General features: G+C 51.8%; 1 protein-coding gene across 4 annotated transcripts; it reads left to right on the top strand.

The window, feature by feature from the left end:
* The first annotated feature begins 1,582 nt into the window (after nucleotides 1–1,582).
* On the top strand, nucleotides 1,583–20,991 carry LOC119219513 (collagen alpha-1(XVIII) chain-like). Of its 4 annotated transcripts, none has more exons than XM_037474773.2 (42): nucleotides 1,583–1,809; nucleotides 9,628–10,169; nucleotides 10,779–10,859; nucleotides 10,953–11,015; nucleotides 11,309–11,384; nucleotides 12,031–12,170; nucleotides 12,253–12,270; nucleotides 12,357–12,563; nucleotides 12,646–12,672; nucleotides 12,762–12,824; nucleotides 12,905–12,988; nucleotides 13,068–13,115; nucleotides 13,198–13,329; nucleotides 13,512–13,565; nucleotides 13,648–13,692; nucleotides 13,786–13,848; nucleotides 14,072–14,203; nucleotides 14,339–14,404; nucleotides 14,483–14,509; nucleotides 14,630–14,728; nucleotides 14,818–14,853; nucleotides 15,096–15,179; nucleotides 15,325–15,357; nucleotides 15,474–15,509; nucleotides 15,599–15,658; nucleotides 15,813–15,890; nucleotides 16,016–16,051; nucleotides 16,155–16,208; nucleotides 16,326–16,397; nucleotides 16,483–16,542; nucleotides 16,636–16,660; nucleotides 16,819–16,872; nucleotides 16,954–16,988; nucleotides 17,075–17,188; nucleotides 17,271–17,418; nucleotides 17,571–17,635; nucleotides 17,769–17,897; nucleotides 17,978–18,010; nucleotides 18,091–18,906; nucleotides 19,010–19,207; nucleotides 19,335–19,444; nucleotides 19,537–20,991. In XM_037474773.2, exons 1-42 carry the CDS (start codon nucleotides 1,719–1,721, stop codon nucleotides 19,748–19,750), a joined length of 4,548 nt encoding a protein of 1,515 aa, XP_037330670.2. In that variant the 5' UTR covers nucleotides 1,583–1,718; the 3' UTR covers nucleotides 19,751–20,991. The 4 variants fall into 4 exon arrangements, with proteins under 4 accessions (XP_037330670.2, XP_062417471.1, XP_062417473.1 ...); XM_062561487.1 differs by lacking the exon at nucleotides 1,583–1,809 and adding an exon at nucleotides 5,585–6,299; XM_062561489.1 differs by lacking the exons at nucleotides 1,583–1,809; nucleotides 13,786–13,848 and adding an exon at nucleotides 5,585–6,299.
* The last annotated feature ends 140 nt before the right edge of the window (nucleotides 20,992–21,131 follow it).

Below are 21,131 nucleotides of genomic sequence, written 5' to 3'. Positions count from 1 at the left end.
AAAACGATGCTTCGTTTTTTGTGATTTATGAACTAACTTGTATGATGTTTATTTTAAAAGAGTCCCAAATGAACACTGAGTATACTAATACTAATACTTGTGAATACTTGATTGTACTTGTAGTAGTAAATAGCTTCAGTTTATTTAGCTCTCTCACTTCCTTTCATGCGTTGCATTGTGGGAGAATGATGTCTGCATGCACCTCCTGCTCTGCGTCATTTGTTTGCAGTCATGTGATTTACTTCCTTTTTCTTCCCAACTCTTGTGAAAATGCACAAGTCAACGCCTCCTTTGGTTTAGCCTCGTGGCCTCTTCTCACAGCCCAAACATGATGGATCGGGGGGGCCTTCACGGGGGGCACGTTATTCTCCTCTCCCACTGTGTGCCGCTCACCTTTACAACAGGAGTGCCCCCCCCCCGACTCCTCTCCGAGCGCTGACAGCCGAGCGGCGAAGGGAAGACGGATGGAATTTGGATTTGAGGCGAATGAGGACACATGCCCGCGGCGCACAGGGGGGTGGGCGTATGTGCGCGTGTGTCTGGACGGGCGGAGGACAAGTTCTGACAAAGCATCACACGTTCCTTCTGTGGGAGGAAAAGGAAGGAAGCAGGTTTTCTTTTAGAGAAACGCTCGTTAATAAAAGTGACGCTTTTGCTTTATTCCGTGCAGAAATGAGCATCTTTCTCTAGAATGTGTGTGTGTGTGTGTGTGTGTGTGTGTGTGTGTGCGTGCGTGTGTGTGTGGTGTCATCACAGGAAGCCTTTCTCTCTCTCAGGAATGCAGGGCTCAGTGCGGACGAATGTCAGATGCCCCTCGGAGGCCGACGTGTCTGAACAGAGGATCAAACTCATGGAAACACTCTTAATACTTTGACTTTGACTGGTTTACTGATCTCACGATGGAACTCAAACACAGGCGCTTTAAATGAAAATAAAACACTGTACACGCAGTTAACTCTATTTCACTACATTTGCATTTACATTACTGCTGTGGGTTTTATGACAACAGAATCATTTTCAACAATTTTTCTGAGAAATGAAAGCAACTGGAGTTGTTAACATCTGTATCTGCAGCAGTTAGGTTCCTGCTCTGTTCGTTTAAACCCTGTCAGTTTTCATGTTGTCTGAACAAAGGCCTCATGTCTCCCAGGAGGTCACAGGTCACACAGGTGTTTGGCCCATTGAAGGTCATCAGTGGGTCAACACGCCCAAATGTACTGAAGCTGCATTTCTTCAGCTCGAGCGAGCGGACTAAACTTCTCTGTTCCTGCTAGCTGCCCCTCCCCTTATGATGGCCACAGGGGGGGGGGTGAGTGATTGACGGCAGGTGAGTGACGAATGGAATCAATTTAGGTAGAGATGCTAAGCAGGAATTTATGTACCACCAGTTGGTTTTTTAACAAATCTGTTGATAATACTGACTCACATTATACCAATAAACTCCCCATAGACCATTTTTCTTTGTCATATGTCAGCATCTTGGCTTTTTTGCTGCATAAACTGATCATCATCAGAGCTTTTACTTTGAAAAGAAGAGGTAGGAAGTTCCCTGCAGCCCGGCGCGCTGCCGTGCGTAAAGGTGCGCGCATCCTGCAGGTAGGCAGGAGGTCGCTGAACGTCTCCCTCCTTCCCTCACTCGACGAGCGCCACCAGGAGCCTCTGAACGGATTTAAACGGCGGCTTCTTCTCATAAAACAAAGATAAATAAGACAGCGGGGATGCGTCGCGGCGCCGCGTGGTCGCCATGGAGCCTGCGGACCGCCGTCCTGCTGCTGCTGGCGGCTCCGCGGATGGAGTCTCAGCGCAGAGGTGAGAGGAAGCTGCATCGCCCACTTATCCTCTTCCTCCTTTTGTACTGGTTTAAACTTGTGTTTTTGACGGGGGGGGGGGGGGCAACATGTAGAAGAAATGCTTATTTCTTGAATTGATTTGATCGTATTGGCGCGGTGACCTCTGACCTGAGTCTGCGGTGCACGTGGAGCCGCTGCTTCTGGCCTCTTGTCCGGTTTCATTCTGCATCCTTTTGTCCACACGGGACATTACGAGACAGTGGACACACTGCCACAGAGACACACACTCGGTCTCTTTGTAGCTTTGCATCACATTGTGTAGTTTGTGGTCCTTCTCACACCGTGGGCTTGGATTGCGTCTTTTGTTAGTTGTGTTGAGACATTTTGACTTTCCAACACGTCCCCTGATCAGTGGGCCAGGTGCTCCTGGTCCGCCCGTTCACATGTCCAACACAGCCTTTGGAATCTGTGTGTGCTGGGCGCTGTGTTACCTGTGAGGCATTTCAAAGTGTGTGTCTGTGTGTGTGTGTGTGTGTGGGGGGGGGGGGGGCTTTGTGGTGAGTTGGAGATTTTTCCCTCTCTGGGGCTCTTTCTCATTACGTGATCACGTCCCTCATCCTCATCTGTACCTGGCTGTGGTTTTCTTTCCATTGCAGACACACACACACACACACACACACACACACACACACACACACACTCAGACACAGACATTGTGCTGACATGCAGGCATGCCCACACATTCATGTAGAGACGCAGAAACAATCCAGCAGACTTCACACAAGAATTCCACCCTGCGAGGAAGGAAGAGATTCCGGCTTCACCATCTCATCCCGCTGGCTTGGGTTTCTTTTGGGATCCGTAGCGAATGAATAATGGAGGTGGACAAGGATTTGTTGAGTTGTGGCCGTAGTGACTCCACCAAATAAGGAGAACTGTGCCACACACTGGGCATCGTTAACGGATCATTTACAGCCTGAACATTTTTAGAAGCAAATCCTCAGGATTTACAAGGTCTTTCCTCTGAGTTTACTATGTGTTTATGCGACATGTAAGCACTTAACATCAGGTGGTTCGTGATGGAGCGCACTGTATTTCATCACTACACATCTTTTGTGTGCGTCCCTGATCGTGCAGAAAGGAGCACGTGAATGTGTCACGAAGGAGTCGCTCCCCATGCAGCACGCTAGGAGCCCCAATCTGCATCTCCATCTCCTCGCCTTGTTTTCCCAGCTGCAGAGCGGACGGGGATCCTGCAGGACGCGGTTCACTTGTGGCACCTGCGCCGCGCCCACAAACGGGCTGCTGGGCGGCGCTTTGGGTCTGTGTCTCCTGGGGGGGGGGGGGGGGGGGACGCATTCGTGTCTCCTGATTCCAGGGACTCTTTTGGCGAGGAGATGAAGACGGGGGCGTGTCTTTGTTTTCATTTTTCCATCTTATTCTCCATCCCAAAAGACTAAAAATCACTTCCTGTGCATCAAATGTTTTGGAAAACTGACATTTAAAAATGAAATCCACAGAGAGGACCTTTCCTTAAATATAAGTTCATTTGTTTTCAGCTTAAATTGAACTCTCTTAACGTTGTTTCGTTGTCTCTTTATTGTGGGAACAAAGGGGAGCCGCTGCTCAGAAAAAACGTGGTAACAGGCGTGATGACGAGGCCGCAGGTTCGTGCAGGCCGAAAACCTGCAAGTGTTTTACGAGGCGCTCACCTTTGGCCCCAAGCCAGGTTTGATATAAAAAGCCTTCAAGAAACAGACGCTCTCTGCTCAGCAGCTTCATTGTCTCCGGGGGGGGGGGGGGGGGGCAGCAGATTTAAACCAAATCTCACCCATACTGGAACTCATTTGCTGCAAATCGGTGTAGTGACCCAGAGTGTCGTCAGCAGGGGGCAGCATTTCCTCTTTGTTTGTGCTCTCACACTCAAAACATCTTATTTCAACACAACAGGAAGTGAGTTGCAAGAGTTCCCTTAGAAGATAAGAACTGGTAAATTCTGCCTCTAACAAAGCGTTTCATGCAAATATATCAATAGAAGAGATTAGTTGTGCTGATTTTGCACCACATTGATTCGCTAAGAATGAAATGCAATGATGCCACCTGCTGGTCCGTGGAGGTCACACCTCAACTGTTCATACGCTCATCTAATTAATGAATTAACTAATTATCGCTTCCGGGTTGTAGATGGCGACGCCCCCTGACTAACAAAGAGGTTCATTTATAAAAGTCTGTTGTAGTCCTGGGGGGGGGGGGGGGGGGTCCTGGTTGCCATGGGAACCAGCTGAGTTTAGCGACATTCAGACGTTGTGGTAATTTACCTCCTACGCTGTGAGCGCCACTCGGCGGCTGCAGTTTAGGAAAAAACAAATGCTATCGGTTTGTTTCCAGGATGATCATTTCAAAACACATTTTTTAAAGGAATCTGCGAGATGGCCAACTTTGTCAAGCTGTGTCGCTCAAATGCATCATGGGAAGTTTAGGACTTGTGAAGCAGACAAAAAGTTTAAAAGGGCAGTAAATGTCCCAAACACTCAATAAGTGTGTAAGGAGGAAGTAGAGCGAATCGTCCCACTGGAGCAGTAATGTGCAGCTGTGTGTGTGTGTGTGTGTGTGTGGGCGTGTGTGTGTGTGGGCGTGTAATAGAAAGCCCTCGGTGCCACTAAGCGGCCGCGTGTTGACTCGGGCCGACCCGGGGGCCCCGTGCAGGTCAGTGCTGCAGAAACGGGGGGGGTTAACGTGCACGTGGGGGAGGCTGCAGGGCAGTTATGGACCATCGAACGAAAACATCTCAAGGACCATGTGCTTTCACCTCGGAGTGGATCTTCAGAGTCGTCTCTCTGGTTCTGTGAGGAACAGCATGTGATGCTTCTTATTCTGTGCAGGATAACCACGTCCGAAGGCTCAATCCGCCCCAAAAGGAAAGCAGCAGACAGGAAGTCAAGTCCTTCCCCAAACACACTGTAATTGCATTTGGTAATTACTGACATATGAGCCTCTTGGTTTTTGTTGGTACAGTTTTGATTTTCATGCTTTTGAGTGGAAAAAGCCTCTGTGGTGCTGTGAGGACCCAGCGAGGCTCACTGTTTGCACATGTTGTCCCTCTTCTCTTAATAACCCCCCCCCCCTTCCCAAAGGTCTAATGGGTCGTGATTCACCTGCTCGAACCTCTTCCCGCTCAGAGGGATGTTGTGACAGCACCGAGGACCCGTGTGGCGCTTTGAGAGAGCGGCCCGGGTGATGCGGCGTGGGCGCCTTCCGAGGGCTGGAATGTGGAACAGCTGGATGTCCTCGCCTGGCAGATGAGGCGGGCACACAGGACGAGGCCTGGGAGAGGGCGAGGAGGGGGGGATTATCACCAGTCTGTGGGAACCTGGAAGTTAAAGAGAGGAGCATATGGCATCGATCCAATCGGATCCGGCCTCCCTTTCTCACGCGTCATCAGAATAAAATAATTGAGTTGCTGAAGGCCACGTGTTGCCAAAGTCATTCTCCTCTCCACTTTGGGTCGGTTCTGCCAGCAGCATGTCCGTTATCATAGTTTGGGTTTTAGAGTACTAGTATTTCACAGGATGATAAAACACAACGAGGCGGCTCCTTCTAACCCGCACAGAGGAGGCTGCAGGTCAGCCTGTGAACGAGCTGCAGAGGACGTCTTGGTGGACCCACTGATCCACTCGAGGAGGAGGAGAAGGAGGAGGAGGAGTTCAGTGGGTCGGGGCAACCTTTTCAGTAACCAATCAGACATCGGGGAAGCAGGCCTGCCTCTTCCCCATGTGAGCGCTTTCTCTCCATGCTGCACGCAGTTTGAGGGCCAGTGAGGGTCAGCGTCTTCGTGTCTCCGTCTTCGCTCGGTGGCCCCTGAACTTCTGGGACCGAGCTGCAGACCCAGAACCAGCAGCATGTTGAGGATCCGGGTGTTGTTGCCTCTCCTGGTCCTCTGTGCCGGGAGCTTGGACGCCTGGTGGTTGCCCTCGGACACCACAGAGGCTCCGGCGCCGACCACGCCAACCAGCGCCACGCCAGCTAGCACCACGCTAACCAGCGCCACGCCAGCCAGCGCCACGCCAGCCAGCACCACGCTAACCAGCGCCACGCCAACCAGTGCCACGGCAACCAGCGCCAAGCCTGCCAGCACCACGCCAACCAGCGCCACGCTAACCAGCGCCACGCCAGCCAGCACCACGCCAGCTAGCGCCACGCTAACCAGCGCCACGGCAGGCAGCGCCACGCTAACCAGCGCCACACCAGCTAGCGCCACGCTAACCAGCGCCACGGCAGGCAGCGCCACGCTAACCAGCACCACGCCAGCTAGCGCCACGCTAACCAGCGCCACGCCAACCAGCGCCACACCAGCTAGCGCCACGCTAACCAGCGCCACGGCAGGCAGCGCCACGGCAACCAGCGCCACACCAGCCAGCGGCCCGCTGACGGAGGGCGAGGATGAGGAGGAGGAGGACGACGACCTATCCGGGGTTGGGGAAGAAATCCCCAACGCGGCGGCAGGGATCCGTAAGTCTGTGGAGGCGTGGGACGCGACCCCGCCCGCCGGCACCGCTAGCGGGGGCGTGACGGAGGAGGCGGAGCGCGTCGGCTCTAACGCCGCGGGCAACACACGCCGGTTCGGAGAGGAGAGGGTGGGGCAGGGGGGGGGGAGCGGGGTACAGGGATCCGATGTCGAAGTCCTGGCTCTTAATTTAACCAGAACAACAGTTGACCCGCTGACCCCCCCCGACGGTCCCGCCAATCGCTCCGGCCAATCGTGTCTCCCGGTGCCCCCCGCTTGGCCGATCTGCTCCGTCCGACGCCCCCAATCTTTCGCCCTGCCCAACTTTTTGAACCACACGACGGCGGAGGAGGTGGGGGCGGTCCTACAGGAGTGGGTGTGGCTCCCCGGGGCGAGGTGCCACCACAGCGCCGAGTGGTTCCTCTGCCTCCTGCTGGCGCCCGCGTGCCCGCATCCCGCCGAGCCCCCGCCCTGTCGCAGCTTCTGCCAGGTGCTGCAGGACAGCTGCTGGGCCTTCCTGGAGGGGGGGCGCCTCCCGGTGGAGTGTCACCTGCTGCCCGAGAGGGCGTGTGCGTCAGTTAGTAACCTGAAAGGTAACGCCGGCGGGTGAGAATGAGCCCCGTCATGCTGGGACGTCTTGAATCCGATGTCACGCCACTTCCTGTCTGTCTGTGTTCCTTGTGCCCGAGCTAACGCGACTTTGCATGTTTTAATGCATTTACTTTACCTCACAGCTAAACACATGCATCGATTTGTATATTAAATAACAGGTTGAAAGACCTGTGCCCCCCCCCAACATGGCGTCCGCTCTCGTTGTTGTCAAAGTTCCATTTTTGTTGCATTGGGTGCAGATTGATTTGACAGCGTGTTGACAGCGTGTTGACAGCGTGTCACCTCTCTGCCACATGAAGCCAATCAATAATCTGCCATTGATTTGTTAAAACAGAAAGGACTGCAGTGGTGGTCGCTCTCCGGAGGACGTTCACGTCGCTGCTGCTCCAATGCAACGTGTTAAATGTTTAACTCCAATCATTCTGCATAAATCCTCTTCAAATGACTTGCGTGCATCAAGGGGGGGGGCTCCCCGGTACAGAGAAATGCACAAAGCAAAGCCATAAGTTTGTTTATGCTGTGGGCTTTGATTATGATGAGTGGAAGATGGTTTTGTAATTTTCCAGAAGTGTTTGGATGACCTTTTAAACCTGTTAAACACTGGCTGTGTAATTTAGTCCCCCCCCTCCCCACCCCGGAGCCATAACACGGAGGTCACATGGCCTCGTGGGGAGCGCTGTGGACTTCATGAACTCCACGATGGGAGACAGGAGGAGGCTTTTTTATTTAGTGTGATTTTTTTGTAACACCTGCATTGGCTCACGGGTGCAGAAAGGAAACGCGAGTGACTTCTGGCACTGGTTTTTGGGGACTTTCTGTTCTGTGAGGGAACGCAGCCCTGATCGGCGCCATCTTTCCGCTTTCCGTGTGGATTTGAGGATGCAGCGGATGCTTGTGGAGTCACGGGCGGGGGGGCGGGGAACAATCGGGCCGTCTGTGGTGGTGGGGGGGGGGCTGCCTTTACGATGGCCGCTGTGGGCGGGAAGATTGTGGCGAATGTGAGCTCGGTTTGGGAGAAAGGGCGAAGGCGCCGCGCTTCGTAACAAGAGGGCCCCTGTTGGCCCGCCGATGCGCCAGAGGTCAGAGGGCGCCCCCCCCCCCCCCTCTCAGGCCCAGTAACACTCGATGGGTGGCGATCGAGCGTCGGGGGCAGAAACACTACACAGCATTAATTGTGTTGTCCAGCAGGCCCGGTTCTTCATGATCTGTCGCCATGGCGACGGCCACGAGTCTGGAGAAGGTTATCGGTGAAAGCAGAAGCCAAATGTTCGGGAGAAATGTGTCTAGGAGTCACGGGGGAGGGAGTCAGCTGCCGCCCTAAAAAAAAGCTGTTTTCGTTCTCTATGCTAAGCTAACGGAGCGCAGGCGTGACTCTCAGCAAAAAGAATGACTGAACGGAGGCGACGTAGCTGTGACATCTGCGGCTTTTTGATTGTTGATTTTTGATGATATGGGCCCGACTCAGGGTCCACTTTCCCATCCACATCTGACACTCGTCACCTCTGCATTGGTCCTCGTTAGCATGACGGAGGGAGCAGAACAGCTGATCACTGGCTCAAAGTCTTAACACATGCACGAATGTAAAGCTGATCGGAGTGTAAATGGTTGAAATGATCCAGTGTAGCCGGCCTGTGTGGCGCTGGACAGCTTCCAGATGTGAGATCGCACGTATGAAGCGAAACGAGATCCTGACCCCCCCCCCCCCCCCCCGAGCGCCGCTGCAGAAGAGGACGTTTCCTTAATCTGGAGATTAAGACACAAGGAGCTTTTATTCCAGCTGAGCGTTTGCAACAGCTGCAGCAGCTGTGCGAGGCCGGAACCAGTGGCAGGTGCCCTCGTGGGAAAGTGACCGCCCGCCGCGTCCTCCCATTGGAGGAGATCCGAGTCGCAGAACCACTGCGCTGTTCGTGAGAACACGTGTTCGGGGGCCCAAGGGGTCGAGTGCAGATGTGCCGCTCAGGACAATGTTTTTAAAGCAACTTTAAAAGCAAACGCGTCCCAATTTTAAGGCAGAAATGGGGAGTTAATCTGCAACATTCTTTGAAAATCAACACAAGCTTCTAAATCTCACATTTAGAGCAATATGCTCTGTTTCATGACTGAATTCAGTGCCCCCGCAGGCAGCTGGTCTGTGTCAGTCACAGCTCCCCCCCCCCCCCCCCCATATGAGTGACCGCGTGTAATACTTTCACATGATTAATAAACCCTGGGAAACCCCCCCGACTTGTGACCCCTGGGAGCGCTCAATGCACACATTGTACTCTGGGGGTCGTCTCCTCCTGTGAATCTGTGATGACAGAGGGCCCCCCCCCCCTGTGACTCTGATTTATCTCAATATGATCGCTCGGTCTGTTGGGCTGTTTGAATCCGTGGGAACTGAAACCTCGGCCGTTTTTTTTTCCCTCTCCCATTAATTCTGTCTGTCGGGTAAATGTAGGACGGTGCGATGCAGCACTGAAGCTCTGCAGGTCGACCTGAAGGGTCGAGGTGTGTGTTGTTCCAGGGGCGCCCGTCATGGCCTCCTCCCTGCAGTGAAAGTCAACACATCCTGACCTCATTTAGGCAGCTTTGCTGAGGCGTGAAACAAGTTGTAAACTAGTGATTTAGTGATTAAGACACAAATAATAACCAAAATACCTCATGCGTTGAACGTTGGACTGTGTTTAGGAATCTGTGTGTTCTTGGTGCTCAGTGAAGTGACCTCGGCCTCTTTCCCCGCAGAGGAGAGCGGCGTCTCTCTGCTCCAGCTGATCGGAGACCCCCCCCCCGATGAGGTCACCAGGGCGTACGGGCCCAGCGGCGAGACGGCCTACGTCTTCACGTCGGCGGCGGTGTCGGGCCAGCCGGCCGTGGCCCACGTGCCCAACCCTTTCCACCGCCACTTCTCCCTCCTCTTCCACGTCAAGCCCTCCACCCCCGCCGCCTCCGTGCTCTTCTCCATCACCGACGGGCCCCAGAGGATCATGTACATCGGCGTCAAGCTGGGCGCCGTGCGCGGCGGGCGCCAGCGGGTGCAGCTCTTCTACACGGAGCCCGACGCCGAGGCCTCCTACGAGGCGGCCAGCTTCGAGGTGGCGAGCATGGTGGGCGCGTGGAGCCGCTTCTCGCTGGCGGTCCACGAGGACCGGGTGACCTTCTACCAGGGCTGCGACTCGGCGCCGCAGGTGGTGAAGTTCGAGCGCTCGCCGGACCCCATGGAGCTGGACGCCGGGGCGGGCATCTTCGTGGGTCAGGCGGGAGGCGCCGACGGGGACAAGTTCCAGGTGCTTTTTTTTTTATTTTTATCCTTTGCAGGAGCTGACGAGGTGTCTCCCAGATGTGGACAAAAGACACAAAAGACACAAAATGCAGAAAAGCAGAAAATAGATTTAGCAATGACAAAATGTTTTCACAGACCACCTTTACACGCTTACAGCTTTGGGAGGAGAAGGAACCAGCAGAGGAAACGCTGCCGGGCCGAGGGGATGTTTGCTCATCACATTTTAGACTGAAATGAATCCTCCAAATGTCTCCCCCAGGAGCGAGAGCAGTGAGAGGGATGTGTACTGAATGATCAGGTGTGTGTGTGTGTGTGTTCATGGGGTCGGATCCCTCCTTAATGTCTCCCTCTGGGGCACATCGAGCATCAGGATGGGAGCACTCAACCCCCCCCCCGTCCTTGTGAACTTGACCCGCTGACCCCCTCGGCCTTTATTTATTCATCGCAGAAGTTTAAACTGCAGACTATTCTCATGTGTGTCAGGATTTACACGCATCACACCCCTCTGACTCATTCCTAGTGTTTTCCTTCCCTGTGGAGGTTCCACAGGAGGCCAACGGTGTCTCCACGAGTCTCAAAAGGCGTTTAACGCGTTGGCTGTGTGTGTCTCCAGGGGGAGATCGCCGACCTGAGGCTCCTGGCGAGCCACCAAGCGGCCGAGCGCCTCTGTGACAACGAGGACGACAGCGACGCCGTGAGTCTGTGGTTGGTGGAGAGCGAGCTGGCTTTCAGCTGCCTGAGCGCGTCGCCGTGAAACGTCTTTTTGTCTTTTGTCTCCGCCTCGCAGCCTTCGGGAGACTGGAGCGGCAGCGGGGAAGGGGAGCGGATACCCGCCGTACAAACCGTCACGGTCCGTCTTCTCTTTTCACTTCAATCGGATTCAATGTAGCCATGTGTGAAGAAAAGCTTTCATCAGATTAAAAAACGCCGTGAACTGTATTCCGCAATTGTTGCAAACATGAGGTGAACTTGTGTAATGAGAGTCCATTAAATACGGCCCGTTGCATGCTGGGAGTCCCCCTTGGTGCTTTCACATGATGATTCACGTTTTGTTTATTGGAGACAACAAGCATCAACAAACTCCAACAATGAGGCATTTTGGGGGATTTCTGCTCTTTTTAAAATATTGCGTTTTGTTTCCAGACGAGTCTCACTTCCTCCCGGCCGGTACCAGAACCGCCTCTGATATCCTCGGATGGATCCGAAACCAAAGAAACAGGTAAAATGGCCTCATTGTCATCAGTGGAATGGCTCGCCGCTGCACATCATCATCATCATCTTCATCATCATCATCTTCTTCTTAATCTTCAAAGCTCTCTATACTCGTATCCATAAATATGTGCAGAAGGGTTCCTGAAGTGAGGCTGCAGGGTTTCAACGTGTGGAAGATTAATGTAAAGGATAGAAGACAGATTAACATTCATGAACCACAACATTTATATTGACCTCACCTTTGTTGTTTTGTTTTTCACATGTGCAACAATGTGTTTATGGAAGAGTCAAAGGGGAGCATTGTGGGTAATGCAGCGGCGCCCCCTGCAGAGCGGATGGCTGCTCTGCTTTTACTGACCTTAGCGAGGTCACTAGGTGGCGCCAGACTGAACCCTGAAACAGTCACAACTGTAGGACTTCATTAATAATGATGATAATATCAAATTACTGTTTGTACTTTAGCATTTTGGCTGTGATAATGTTCTGATTTTGCTCTTGTATCAACGAGAAGTTAAATCGTCATCCACGACGTTTGAATCCTCACATTTCCCACGCTTTAAACGCACCGTCAGTGTGTGACTGTTTGCTCTGTGTCTTGCACGCCGCGTTGAGTCGACCTGTTGACCTGACTTTTCCATCGGGGCGTCCTTCAGGTCCGAAAGGAGACAAAGGTGAGCGAGGAGAGAAGGGCTCGGCGGGGGACACGGGCCCCCCAGGGCCGAAGGGAGACTCTGGCTCCGACTCCTCTGATTCCCCTGGTTCCTCCTCTCAGGGGGGAGAACGAGGCCACAAGGTAGGAACGTCTCTCTGTGTGCGTGAAGTCAGCCGCAAGCCGCACACACAAAGTCCTAATCTTCTGTTTGTCTTCATCTCAGGGAGAAAAGGGAGCAAAGGTATGTGGCCTTAGTTCAGTGTGAGGAGGTCTCTTGTTCCTTTTATCTCAGCTGGGCTCGCTTTAAAACCCGTTTCTCTTCCTCAGGGCAGTTCTGGCTTCGGATACTCGGGCAACAAGGGAGAGCGTGGGGCCCAGGGCCCCCCCGGGCCCCCCGGCCCTCCCGGCCCCGCGGCTGAGGTGGTCCGACTTGGGAAAGGCTCCGTTGTGAAGCAGGTGTCCGGAGGGCTGGGACCCCCTGGACCGGCGGGGCCGGTTGGGCCTGCAGGACCCCCAGGAGAGGATGGAGAACCCGTGCGTGTAGAAAGTTTGGTTGTTGGCGATTGTTTTTGTTTTGATTTGTCTTAATGTCGCTCACTGACGGTCCGTCTTTCAGGGGGACCCCGGGGAGGACGGAAAAACCGTAAGCGTCTTTGTCTTCCTATTAAACCCATTTAATTGTGGACTCTCAAACATTAGCGGTGTGACTGCGTTCCTTGCTCCTGTCCCCAGGGTCCCAGTGGGCCACCAGGTTCTCCCGGGAGTCCAGGAACATCTGGTGCTAAAGGCGAGAAGGTTGTAGCGCAATCAGATGCATTATGTTGATGTATTTCATTAAAATGATTATTACTGTAACAATTGGGGTTTTTTTTCAGGGTGAGCTTGGAGAGGGTCAACCAGGACCCAGAGGCCCCCCGGGGCTACCGGGACCTCCTGGACCCGGGACCGGTGACAACCCGGTAAGTCCGCACTCCAACCCCCCCCCCCGACTCCTCCGGTATTGCTCGTTCCAGACGTTTCCCTGTGTTCTGTTTGTAGTTCTTCGACATGGAGGGCTCAGGGTTCGCAGACCTGCACAAGATTCGGGTACGTCGATGGGCGCCGTTCACCCTAAACGGCTCCTTTTCTTTTTCTATGCGACATAAATTACTATTTGGTTCTTCACCAGGGTGCCCTCGGTCCTCCGGGCCCCCCAGGGCCTCCCGGCCCCCCTGGGGTCTCAGTGGCTCTGGGACCCGGCGGCCCGATTGCTTTCGGACCACCCGGACCGCCGGGACAGGATGGAGTGCCCGGTCTACCAGTGGGTTAATATAATACAGTTTGCATCACGCCAGTATTTGTTCAAAATCCTCCAAATATTCCTTCCTGTTTTGAAAAAGAAGCTTGTCTTTTTTCTTTGTGCATGTCAAACCATTTGAATATGTCACAATATGGACCAGTGGAGACAATGAAGGACAAATGAACGTGTGTGTGCTCTTGCAGGGCCCTCCTGGTCCACCTGGTAGAACAGGTACACCTGGAGCCGCAGGACAGAAGGTGAGGAAAAGCCACGGTTGATGAAAACTATTTGAGATTTCATGATGGGGTTTTTTTTGTCACAAAATACTTTTGCCCACAGGGTGACCTCGGTGACCTCGGCCTCCCAGGAGCAGCTGGAGAAAAGGTGATTTTTGTAGTTTTCCATTCTTCCGACTTCAAATGAAGTGACGAAGCATCCGGATAGATTCTGTCCTCCGTGTTTGTTGCCTTCTTCTAGCAAACCTCGCAAGACTCCAACTTCTTCACCGACCTGTTTTCTTACTTTGCTCCATCCTCTACGGTGTGTAATGGGTTGCAGGTACTGGGGGGGTCTCTCTGCTTTGGTAACGCTGTCATTACCTCTTTAACATTCGGGGGTCAGTCCCCTTTCTTTGTGGAACCTTTTGTGTTTTTGTTTGTTCTTGTCGTCTCGGCACACGTCTCTTGCGTGTCCTTTTTTTTTTTTTTACTCACATGCATCAAAAGGGTCTTAACCCGCTGATAAGTGTCCTTCGTCACCGCAGGGTGCTCAGGGTGACCTGGGACTCCCGGGTGCCTCGGGGCAGGGAGGGCTGGCAGGACTTCCAGGTCCCATGGGACCAGTTGGACCCCCAGGACCCCCCGGGCCACCAGGACCTACGCCTCGCTTTGGTTATGTGAGTAGAGGATGAAACAAATCGATGGTTTGTGACAACATGGATTGTAATTCATGCGGGTGAACGTGTAGAAAGTGATGCGTTCATCAAAGAGAGTGTGTGATGGACAGAAGGCGTGTCCTCCTGTCCCCTCAGGGTTACACGGATGGAGACGGGACTAACAACGGCTCGCCTGGAATCGCTGGCCCGCCTGGACCTCAGGTACCGATCACCTCAACCTTAGACCTTCTCTTTGCACAAGACGCGCCGCCTCATGTCCCCATGTCCTCTGTCTTCCAGGGTCCAGCCGGTGTCCCAGGCCTACCTGTGAGTCCTGCAGAGTCCTCTTTACATCATATATATATATATACATTATACAACACAAATACACCTGTTGTTCATGGAGAGAAAGCATCTGTGTTTTAAAAGTGTGATCATGACTTCCAGGGCAGGCCGGGTTTGCCAGGTAACCATGGAGACAAAGGATCAGAGGGACCGGGAGGACCTCCTGGGATTCCAGGTCTCGACGGCTTCCCAGGACAGCCGGTATGGGCCCAGATGCATTATGGGAGTTACAACAAACTATAACTTATACAGAGTTCCGGGTTGTACACTAATAATGTTCCTATCTTTAGGGTGAAAAGGGAAACAGCGGACAGAGGGGGGAGCCGGTGAGACACCAGCAAAATATGTCATACGTGTAACTTGTAATTTGGATGCAAATATATTATTGAAAATCAGCTCCCTCACTTTAGTAATAAATTTGTCCTAATAAATGTGGAAAGTATTGATATATATATATATATATATATATATATATATATATGTGCCCCATATTGTTCTTGTATTTGTTACACTGGAAACAACATCTTACGGATGATGTATATAAAGATATATTTTATTTTTGTGGCAGGGTCTGCCAGGGCGAGACGGGGGTCTCCCTGGACCTCCGGGGCCTCCCGGCCCTCCGGGACAAGCCACGTACCAGACGAGCGATGTGAGTCACCGAGAAGGACGAATTTAACCCCCCCCCCCACACACCGAAGCCTGCCATTTCATCCCTTGTCAATGTTTGACTCACTCACATTCACTAACGGTCACTGCCTGCACACACTAACCGACCTGACTTTGTCTTGCTGTAGTATAATGACGTTTATTGGGGCCAAGGCTTCCAGGTGAGTTGTTCCCTAACTGACCTCCCCAGAAAGACAAAAACTCAACTGAAGTTCTCCAGCGCGTTTGCACTCGTGTTCCCTTTCTTTTTAACGTCTCACCGCTCTCTTTTCTTTAGGACGGGGTTGGTTTTCCGGGTCGACCAGGATTCCCAGTAGGTGGCGTCGTCAATATCGCACACAGATTTGAAAATCAATGTGACGAAATGGCGGCGGCAGTGAGCGTTTTTGTGCTTTCATTCAGGGCACCCCGGGACCAAAGGGAGACAAGGGAGACTTGGGTCCTTCAGGATACGCAACTAAAGTGAGATAATCCACATCAGAATGAGTTAATTTAGCTTGTTTCACACTTAGAGATGCATGCTGGGTGATAGGTTGTGCAGTATTGCAAAGACTGACACCTGCAACTTTACATGTGTTGGAGTTCATGACTTTTACATGAAACGTGTTGTGTTCAGGGGCAGAAGGGAGAGCCGGGTGTCATCATGGGCTCCGACGGGAGACCTCAGTACATTGGTGGTCAGACGGGACCTCCGGTGAGAACCTCTTTCACCACATTCCTGCACCCTGGGACATGTTGCATCGAGTTTATAACCTTTAAATCCAGGAAGCTTAAGTGTCCGATCAAGGGATTAATGCTTTTTTGTGTATTTGTTAACAGGGCGACCGAGGACCCGCTGGCCCTGAGGGACCTAGAGTGCGTGCCATATTCCTATTGACCACATTTTCAGTGTTTTGCTGGTAGAACAAACAGTTCATAGCAGCATAATAACCCTGTTAGATGATTCTTTCTTCCTCAGGGTCCTCCTGGTCCTTCAGGATACAAGGGAGAGATCGGGCTACCAGGTAGACCTGTAAGTAGAACTCCTGCTACGTTTAAAATGGTCCAAACCTTACCGCGGCGCACAAATGAATAGGTTTACTCCATTCACATTGGGGCTTTAGTGATGTCAAAATGTGTTTTATTTTAGGGCCGACCGGGGCTGAACGGCGCCAGAGGAGAGAAGGGGGACTCGCACTCCGGGTATGGATCCGGTATCGCTGTGAGTATTGCAAATTCGTTTTATTTAAAAGTCCTCTGAGGAAGCAATTGGCACACGGTAATCAATATTTGATGTTGTGTCCCAGGGTCCTCCGGGTCCACCGGGCCCCCCTGGTCCTCCAGGAGGTTCTTCCCCCACGCTCTCGGTGAGCATCATATCATCACGTCGACTGTAACTAGAAAGCTTCTTAAATGTTGCTACTTGTGATTGTGAAGGATGATCTTGGTTTCTGTTTCAGGAATATGATCACAGGTTTCACCCAGGTAATCTCACCTCATGATGGAACAGTGTGAGGCCTATCCATGCCGGTCTCACGTCTCTGTTCAATTAAAGCTACGCGCACATAGCTTAGCATAAAGACTGGATATGTGTGGAAGCATCTAGCCTGTGGATACTTTGTTGCTGTTCCTCTCGTTTGTAGGTATTAAAGGAGAGAAAGGTGACCGAGGACCTCCAGGGACCCTTGAAATCACAGGTAGCCTCTTCCTCTGTGCAAATGTGTGCAGAAAAAAGCTGAAGAGTAGATGTTTTTATACAAATTCTGTTTGTGATCCAGGTGGCGGACCAACCTTTGACCTTTCCACTTTTAGGGTAAGCTTCCGCTCTGAAGTCTGTGGTTAAACTATTACCTTGGTTAGATTTTTTCATTTATATGTTTTGGATGTTTCTGTGTGCAGAATGAGTTGAAAGGGGTTCCGGGCGATCCGGGCTTCAAAGGAGAGAAAGGAGAACCGGGTGGAGGATTTTACGGAGGGAGCGGAGTCGGAGTCCCTGGAGTGCCTGGACCCCCCGTAAGCTCCCACTTCCAAGGTCCTCAAGCTCTCTGTTCAAATGAGTCCGATCCTGAACCTTTCTTTGTTTTTGTTCCGTCAGGGTCCCAGAGGTGAAGCAATCGTCGGCCCACCGGGCCCCCAGGGGCCACCTGGTCAACCAGGAAGAGGTTACGATGGGCCGCCTGGACCACCTGGGCCGCCTGGGCCACCAGGAGAGTCCTCACCTGGAGCACAAAGGGGCACGCAGAGTGAGTCACAACCAAAAAGTCCCCCAGATATTCACCATTAAAGACCTTTACACATTGGGGAGTGGGGGGGGGGGCATCCTTGTAAGAGGGGCTCTGCCTGCAAAAGTAATTTATTAAGGCCTCAAGTTTTCCTTCCTCTTTCTGAATGACAGCGATCAATATTCCTGGACCCCCGGGACCACCTGGAGTGCCTGGACAACCTGGATACTCATCAGGGGTGAGGCAGCTTTGTTCTTGGGATTATTCCGGTTTTATTTATAAATTATGGACCCACATGTGATGGAAAACAAAACGCTACTGGCATCCCAGCATCGGGAGCTGGGTTCAGTCTAAACTTTTTCCATTTGTAGGTCACAGTGTTGAGGTCTTATGACACCATGACAGTCATCGCTCGAAGGCAGCCCGAGGGCTCTCTGGTCTACGTCGTAGAACAAACGGATCTCTACATCCGGGTCCGAGATGGAGTCCGTCAAGTCCAGGTGAAATAAATACTTTTTCAACTTTCAGGAGTAACATGAAAATGCTTCCCTTGTGTATTAATGGAGTTTGTGTTTTTCAGCTCGGGGGCTACATTGCTTTTTCCAGTGAGGATGTGAGTTTTGTTTTTCCGTTTTTCCTCTTCTTCACAACATATGTGTCCTGTTTTAATAGATGATGTTCTTTGGTCTTCAGGGTAATGAGGTAGCAGCTGTGGAGCCCCCACCAGTCGTCCCCTATTCCACAGACCACCACCCCAACAGCCCCGCACACGGCGCCGGTGGCGAGAGTCCGGTCCATCAGCCGGACCCTCGATACCCTTCAAACCCTGACCCACAATACCCGCCAAATCTAGACCCCCGATACCCTTCAAACCCAGACCCCCAAAACCCATCAAATCCAGACCCACGGTACCCTGCATACCCAGACCCCCGATACCCTTCAAACCCAGACCCACAATACCCATCAAATCCAGATCCACGGTACCCTTCAAACTCAGACCCCCGATACCCTTCAAACCCAGACCCACAATACCCATCAAATCCAGACCCACGGTACCCTTCAAACCCAGACCCCCGATACCCTTCAAACCCAGACCCACAATACCCATCAAATCCAGACCCACGGTACCCTTCAAACCCTGACCCACAATACCCATCAAACCCAGACCCCCGATACCCTTCAAATCCAGACCCACGGTACCCTCCAAACCCAGACCCACAGTACCCTTCAAACCCAGACCCCCGATACCCTTCAAACCCAGACCCAGGATACCCAACCCAATACCAACCTGACACTCAATATCAGCCGGATCCGCGGTTCCCGTCTCCAACGGATCCCAGGTATCCAAGTTACGCCGACCGGATAAATCACGCAGACGGTAGGATCTCTTTGAATACGGCCCAGGAACGACCCGCCTACCCGGACCCTCGTTACCCGGTCACCCCCCAGCGAAGACCACCTCCTGCTGTGCCCCAGACTCCAGTCCACCATCACACCTCAGGTCCAGGGGTAAGGGACTAACCCTAACCCTTTTATTCACATCAACGGGTCTTCTGCTCACGGTTTTCTTTGTAAACCGGAATATTACAATTGAGCGTCGGTGTTCCCGCAGCTCCACCTCATCGCCCTGAACAGCCCCCAGACCGGCTCCATGCGGGGCATCCGCGGGGCCGACTACCTGTGCTTCACTCAGGCTCAGGCCGTCGGACTCAAGGGGACTTTCCGGGCCTTCCTGTCCGCCAGGCTCCAGGATCTGCACAGCATCGTCCGCAAGGCCGACAGGGGCCGAATGCCAATCGTCAACCTGAAGGTGGTTACGCGACCGTTTAGAGGAATAGTTTGAAAGTGAATGTGAAGCAACTGGTTAGCTTAGCAGAAAATAATGTATACGGGCGGGAAACAACATCTTTAGTACTGATATTCTCCTCCTCGTCCAGGACGAGGTTCTGTTTGACAGCTGGGACGCCGTCTTCAACGACGGCAGAATGAAGGACAACGTGCCGATCTACTCCTTCGATGGCAAAGATGTCCTCAGCGACGGCACATGGTGAGCCCCACGCGCCGCGGATGTGCAACGCCTTGATGCGAACTATGTGGGAGACAGACTGCCTAAATTAACACTACTTTTTCTCTCCGGAGGCCGGAGAAGATGGTGTGGCACGGCTCGACCGGCGCCGGGCAGGGCCACGTGGAGGGCATGTGCGAGATGTGGCGCGTGGGTGACAGGGCGGTGACCGGCATGGCGTCGCCGCTGCAGAGCGGCAGTCTGCTGCAGGCGAGCGCCAGCAGCTGCTCCGGCTCCTACGTGGTGCTGTGCATCGAGAACAGCAACACCGCAGAAGCCAAGAGATAGACGCACACACACACACACACACACACACTGGACAAAGCATGCTTTGGTCCGCAGATGCTCTGCTATCTACTGTAAATACGTCTTTTTTTTTACTCATGCATAGTTTGTGTGTATCAGCCCTTTGTATTTGGTGCTATTCAGGATTATCCCACTTCTGGAGCCGAGGTTGAGTTCAGGTGCCTCCTGTTTGTTGATACAAATGATAGCATTGGCCTGGTTGGTGCTAGCTCGGGAGGTGTTGAGATTTTGACACAATATCCAGATTTCTCTGGATAATTAACAGAACACAGACTGATTTCTTAGGTGCTATTTTCTTTGCAGGAAGTAGTTCCAAAGCCTGTTTACAACGTGGTGAATGGATAACCCTAGCGGGTCACAGGTTGGGGCCTCTGGTGTGAGACCTTTACATTGAAGTCTCAGGGCCAATGTGCTGAAGAACGGTTTCCGGTGTTCCGCCCATTTTTCTGCATAGAAGATAATAGCAAAACAGTTGCTTAAAAACGTAAATAGTCATTGTAATAGTCATTATGGAATATCCACAATGACTATCCATAATCTATAATGTACATGTAACCTCATATACCGCTCTGATAATACGTAGAAATGACATTCAAAACCACCAAGTATTTCATTAACCTCCCACATTAACTGGTTCCTTCTTTACATCCATTATGAAAGGTGTTGCTAAAGGGAGTCATTCCTGATTGAAACACATTTCAGCGTCCAAGAGCAACACAAAAACAAGTTATGTAAATGAAATGTTTGTTTTTGACTTATTTTTATCTGTACACAGATATCTGTAACCCATAGCACTCTATTAACCTAACCTTTTATACCAACTGTCTTACTTGGGGAGTTTTCAAATCTTATTTTTCAGCAGTAACAAATGGATATTTATTTTTTATAAAGCGTTTCTACTATAATGTGACGTGAATGCGTTCACAAAGAATTAAAACATTTCCAAATATATCCAGCAAATGGGCAAAGCCAAACACACAAATGTGTGTAATGAATATTGAAAACTCTGATATGGAGTTTGTGCACATGGTAAGCAGATGCATTTATGTAGAGATGTCTGGAGGATTCAGCCATGAATGTGTGTTTATGTAATTTGTTAGCTTAAACACTGTCATTATTCAGAGAGCTTTCAGTCTAACCAATTCAATTAGATTTGTACGTTGTTTTTTGTTTTCTTGTGTGAGCAGGATTTTTAATTCTAATAAACCTGTGTGGAAATTGTGGGTGTTTGTTGATTTCCTGACTACAACTGGTAAATATGGATATGATGTAAAACAAGCGGCATCATCTCTCGACAGTGTAAATAAACTGCATGCGAGTGGACGTGGCTGTTAAATGAGCAGGTAAGACTCTTATCAAGGGA

Source organism: Pungitius pungitius, chromosome 3, assembly GCF_949316345.1.
Source record: "Pungitius pungitius chromosome 3, fPunPun2.1, whole genome shotgun sequence".
NCBI classification, from domain to species: domain Eukaryota; kingdom Metazoa; phylum Chordata; class Actinopteri; order Perciformes; family Gasterosteidae; genus Pungitius; species Pungitius pungitius.
The sequence above is the reverse complement of the archived record's forward strand: the minus strand, read 5'-3'. Positions and strand labels throughout refer to the sequence as shown.

What these genes read in the sequence shown, in the direction of transcription:
- LOC119219513 (XM_062561487.1), top strand. Translation starts at nt 5,690, where the DNA reads ATGTTGAGGATCCGGGTGTTGTTGCCTCTCCTGGTCCTCTGTGCCGGG. An exon ending in CAACGCGGCGGCAGGGATCC is followed by an intron (nt 6,300 to 9,627) that starts GTAAGTCTGTGG and finishes CTTTCCCCGCAG; the next exon opens with AGGAGAGCGGCGTCTCTCTG. An exon ending in CAGACCTGCACAAGATTCGG is followed by an intron (nt 13,116 to 13,197) that starts GTACGTCGATGG and finishes GTTCTTCACCAG; the next exon opens with GGTGCCCTCGGTCCTCCGGG.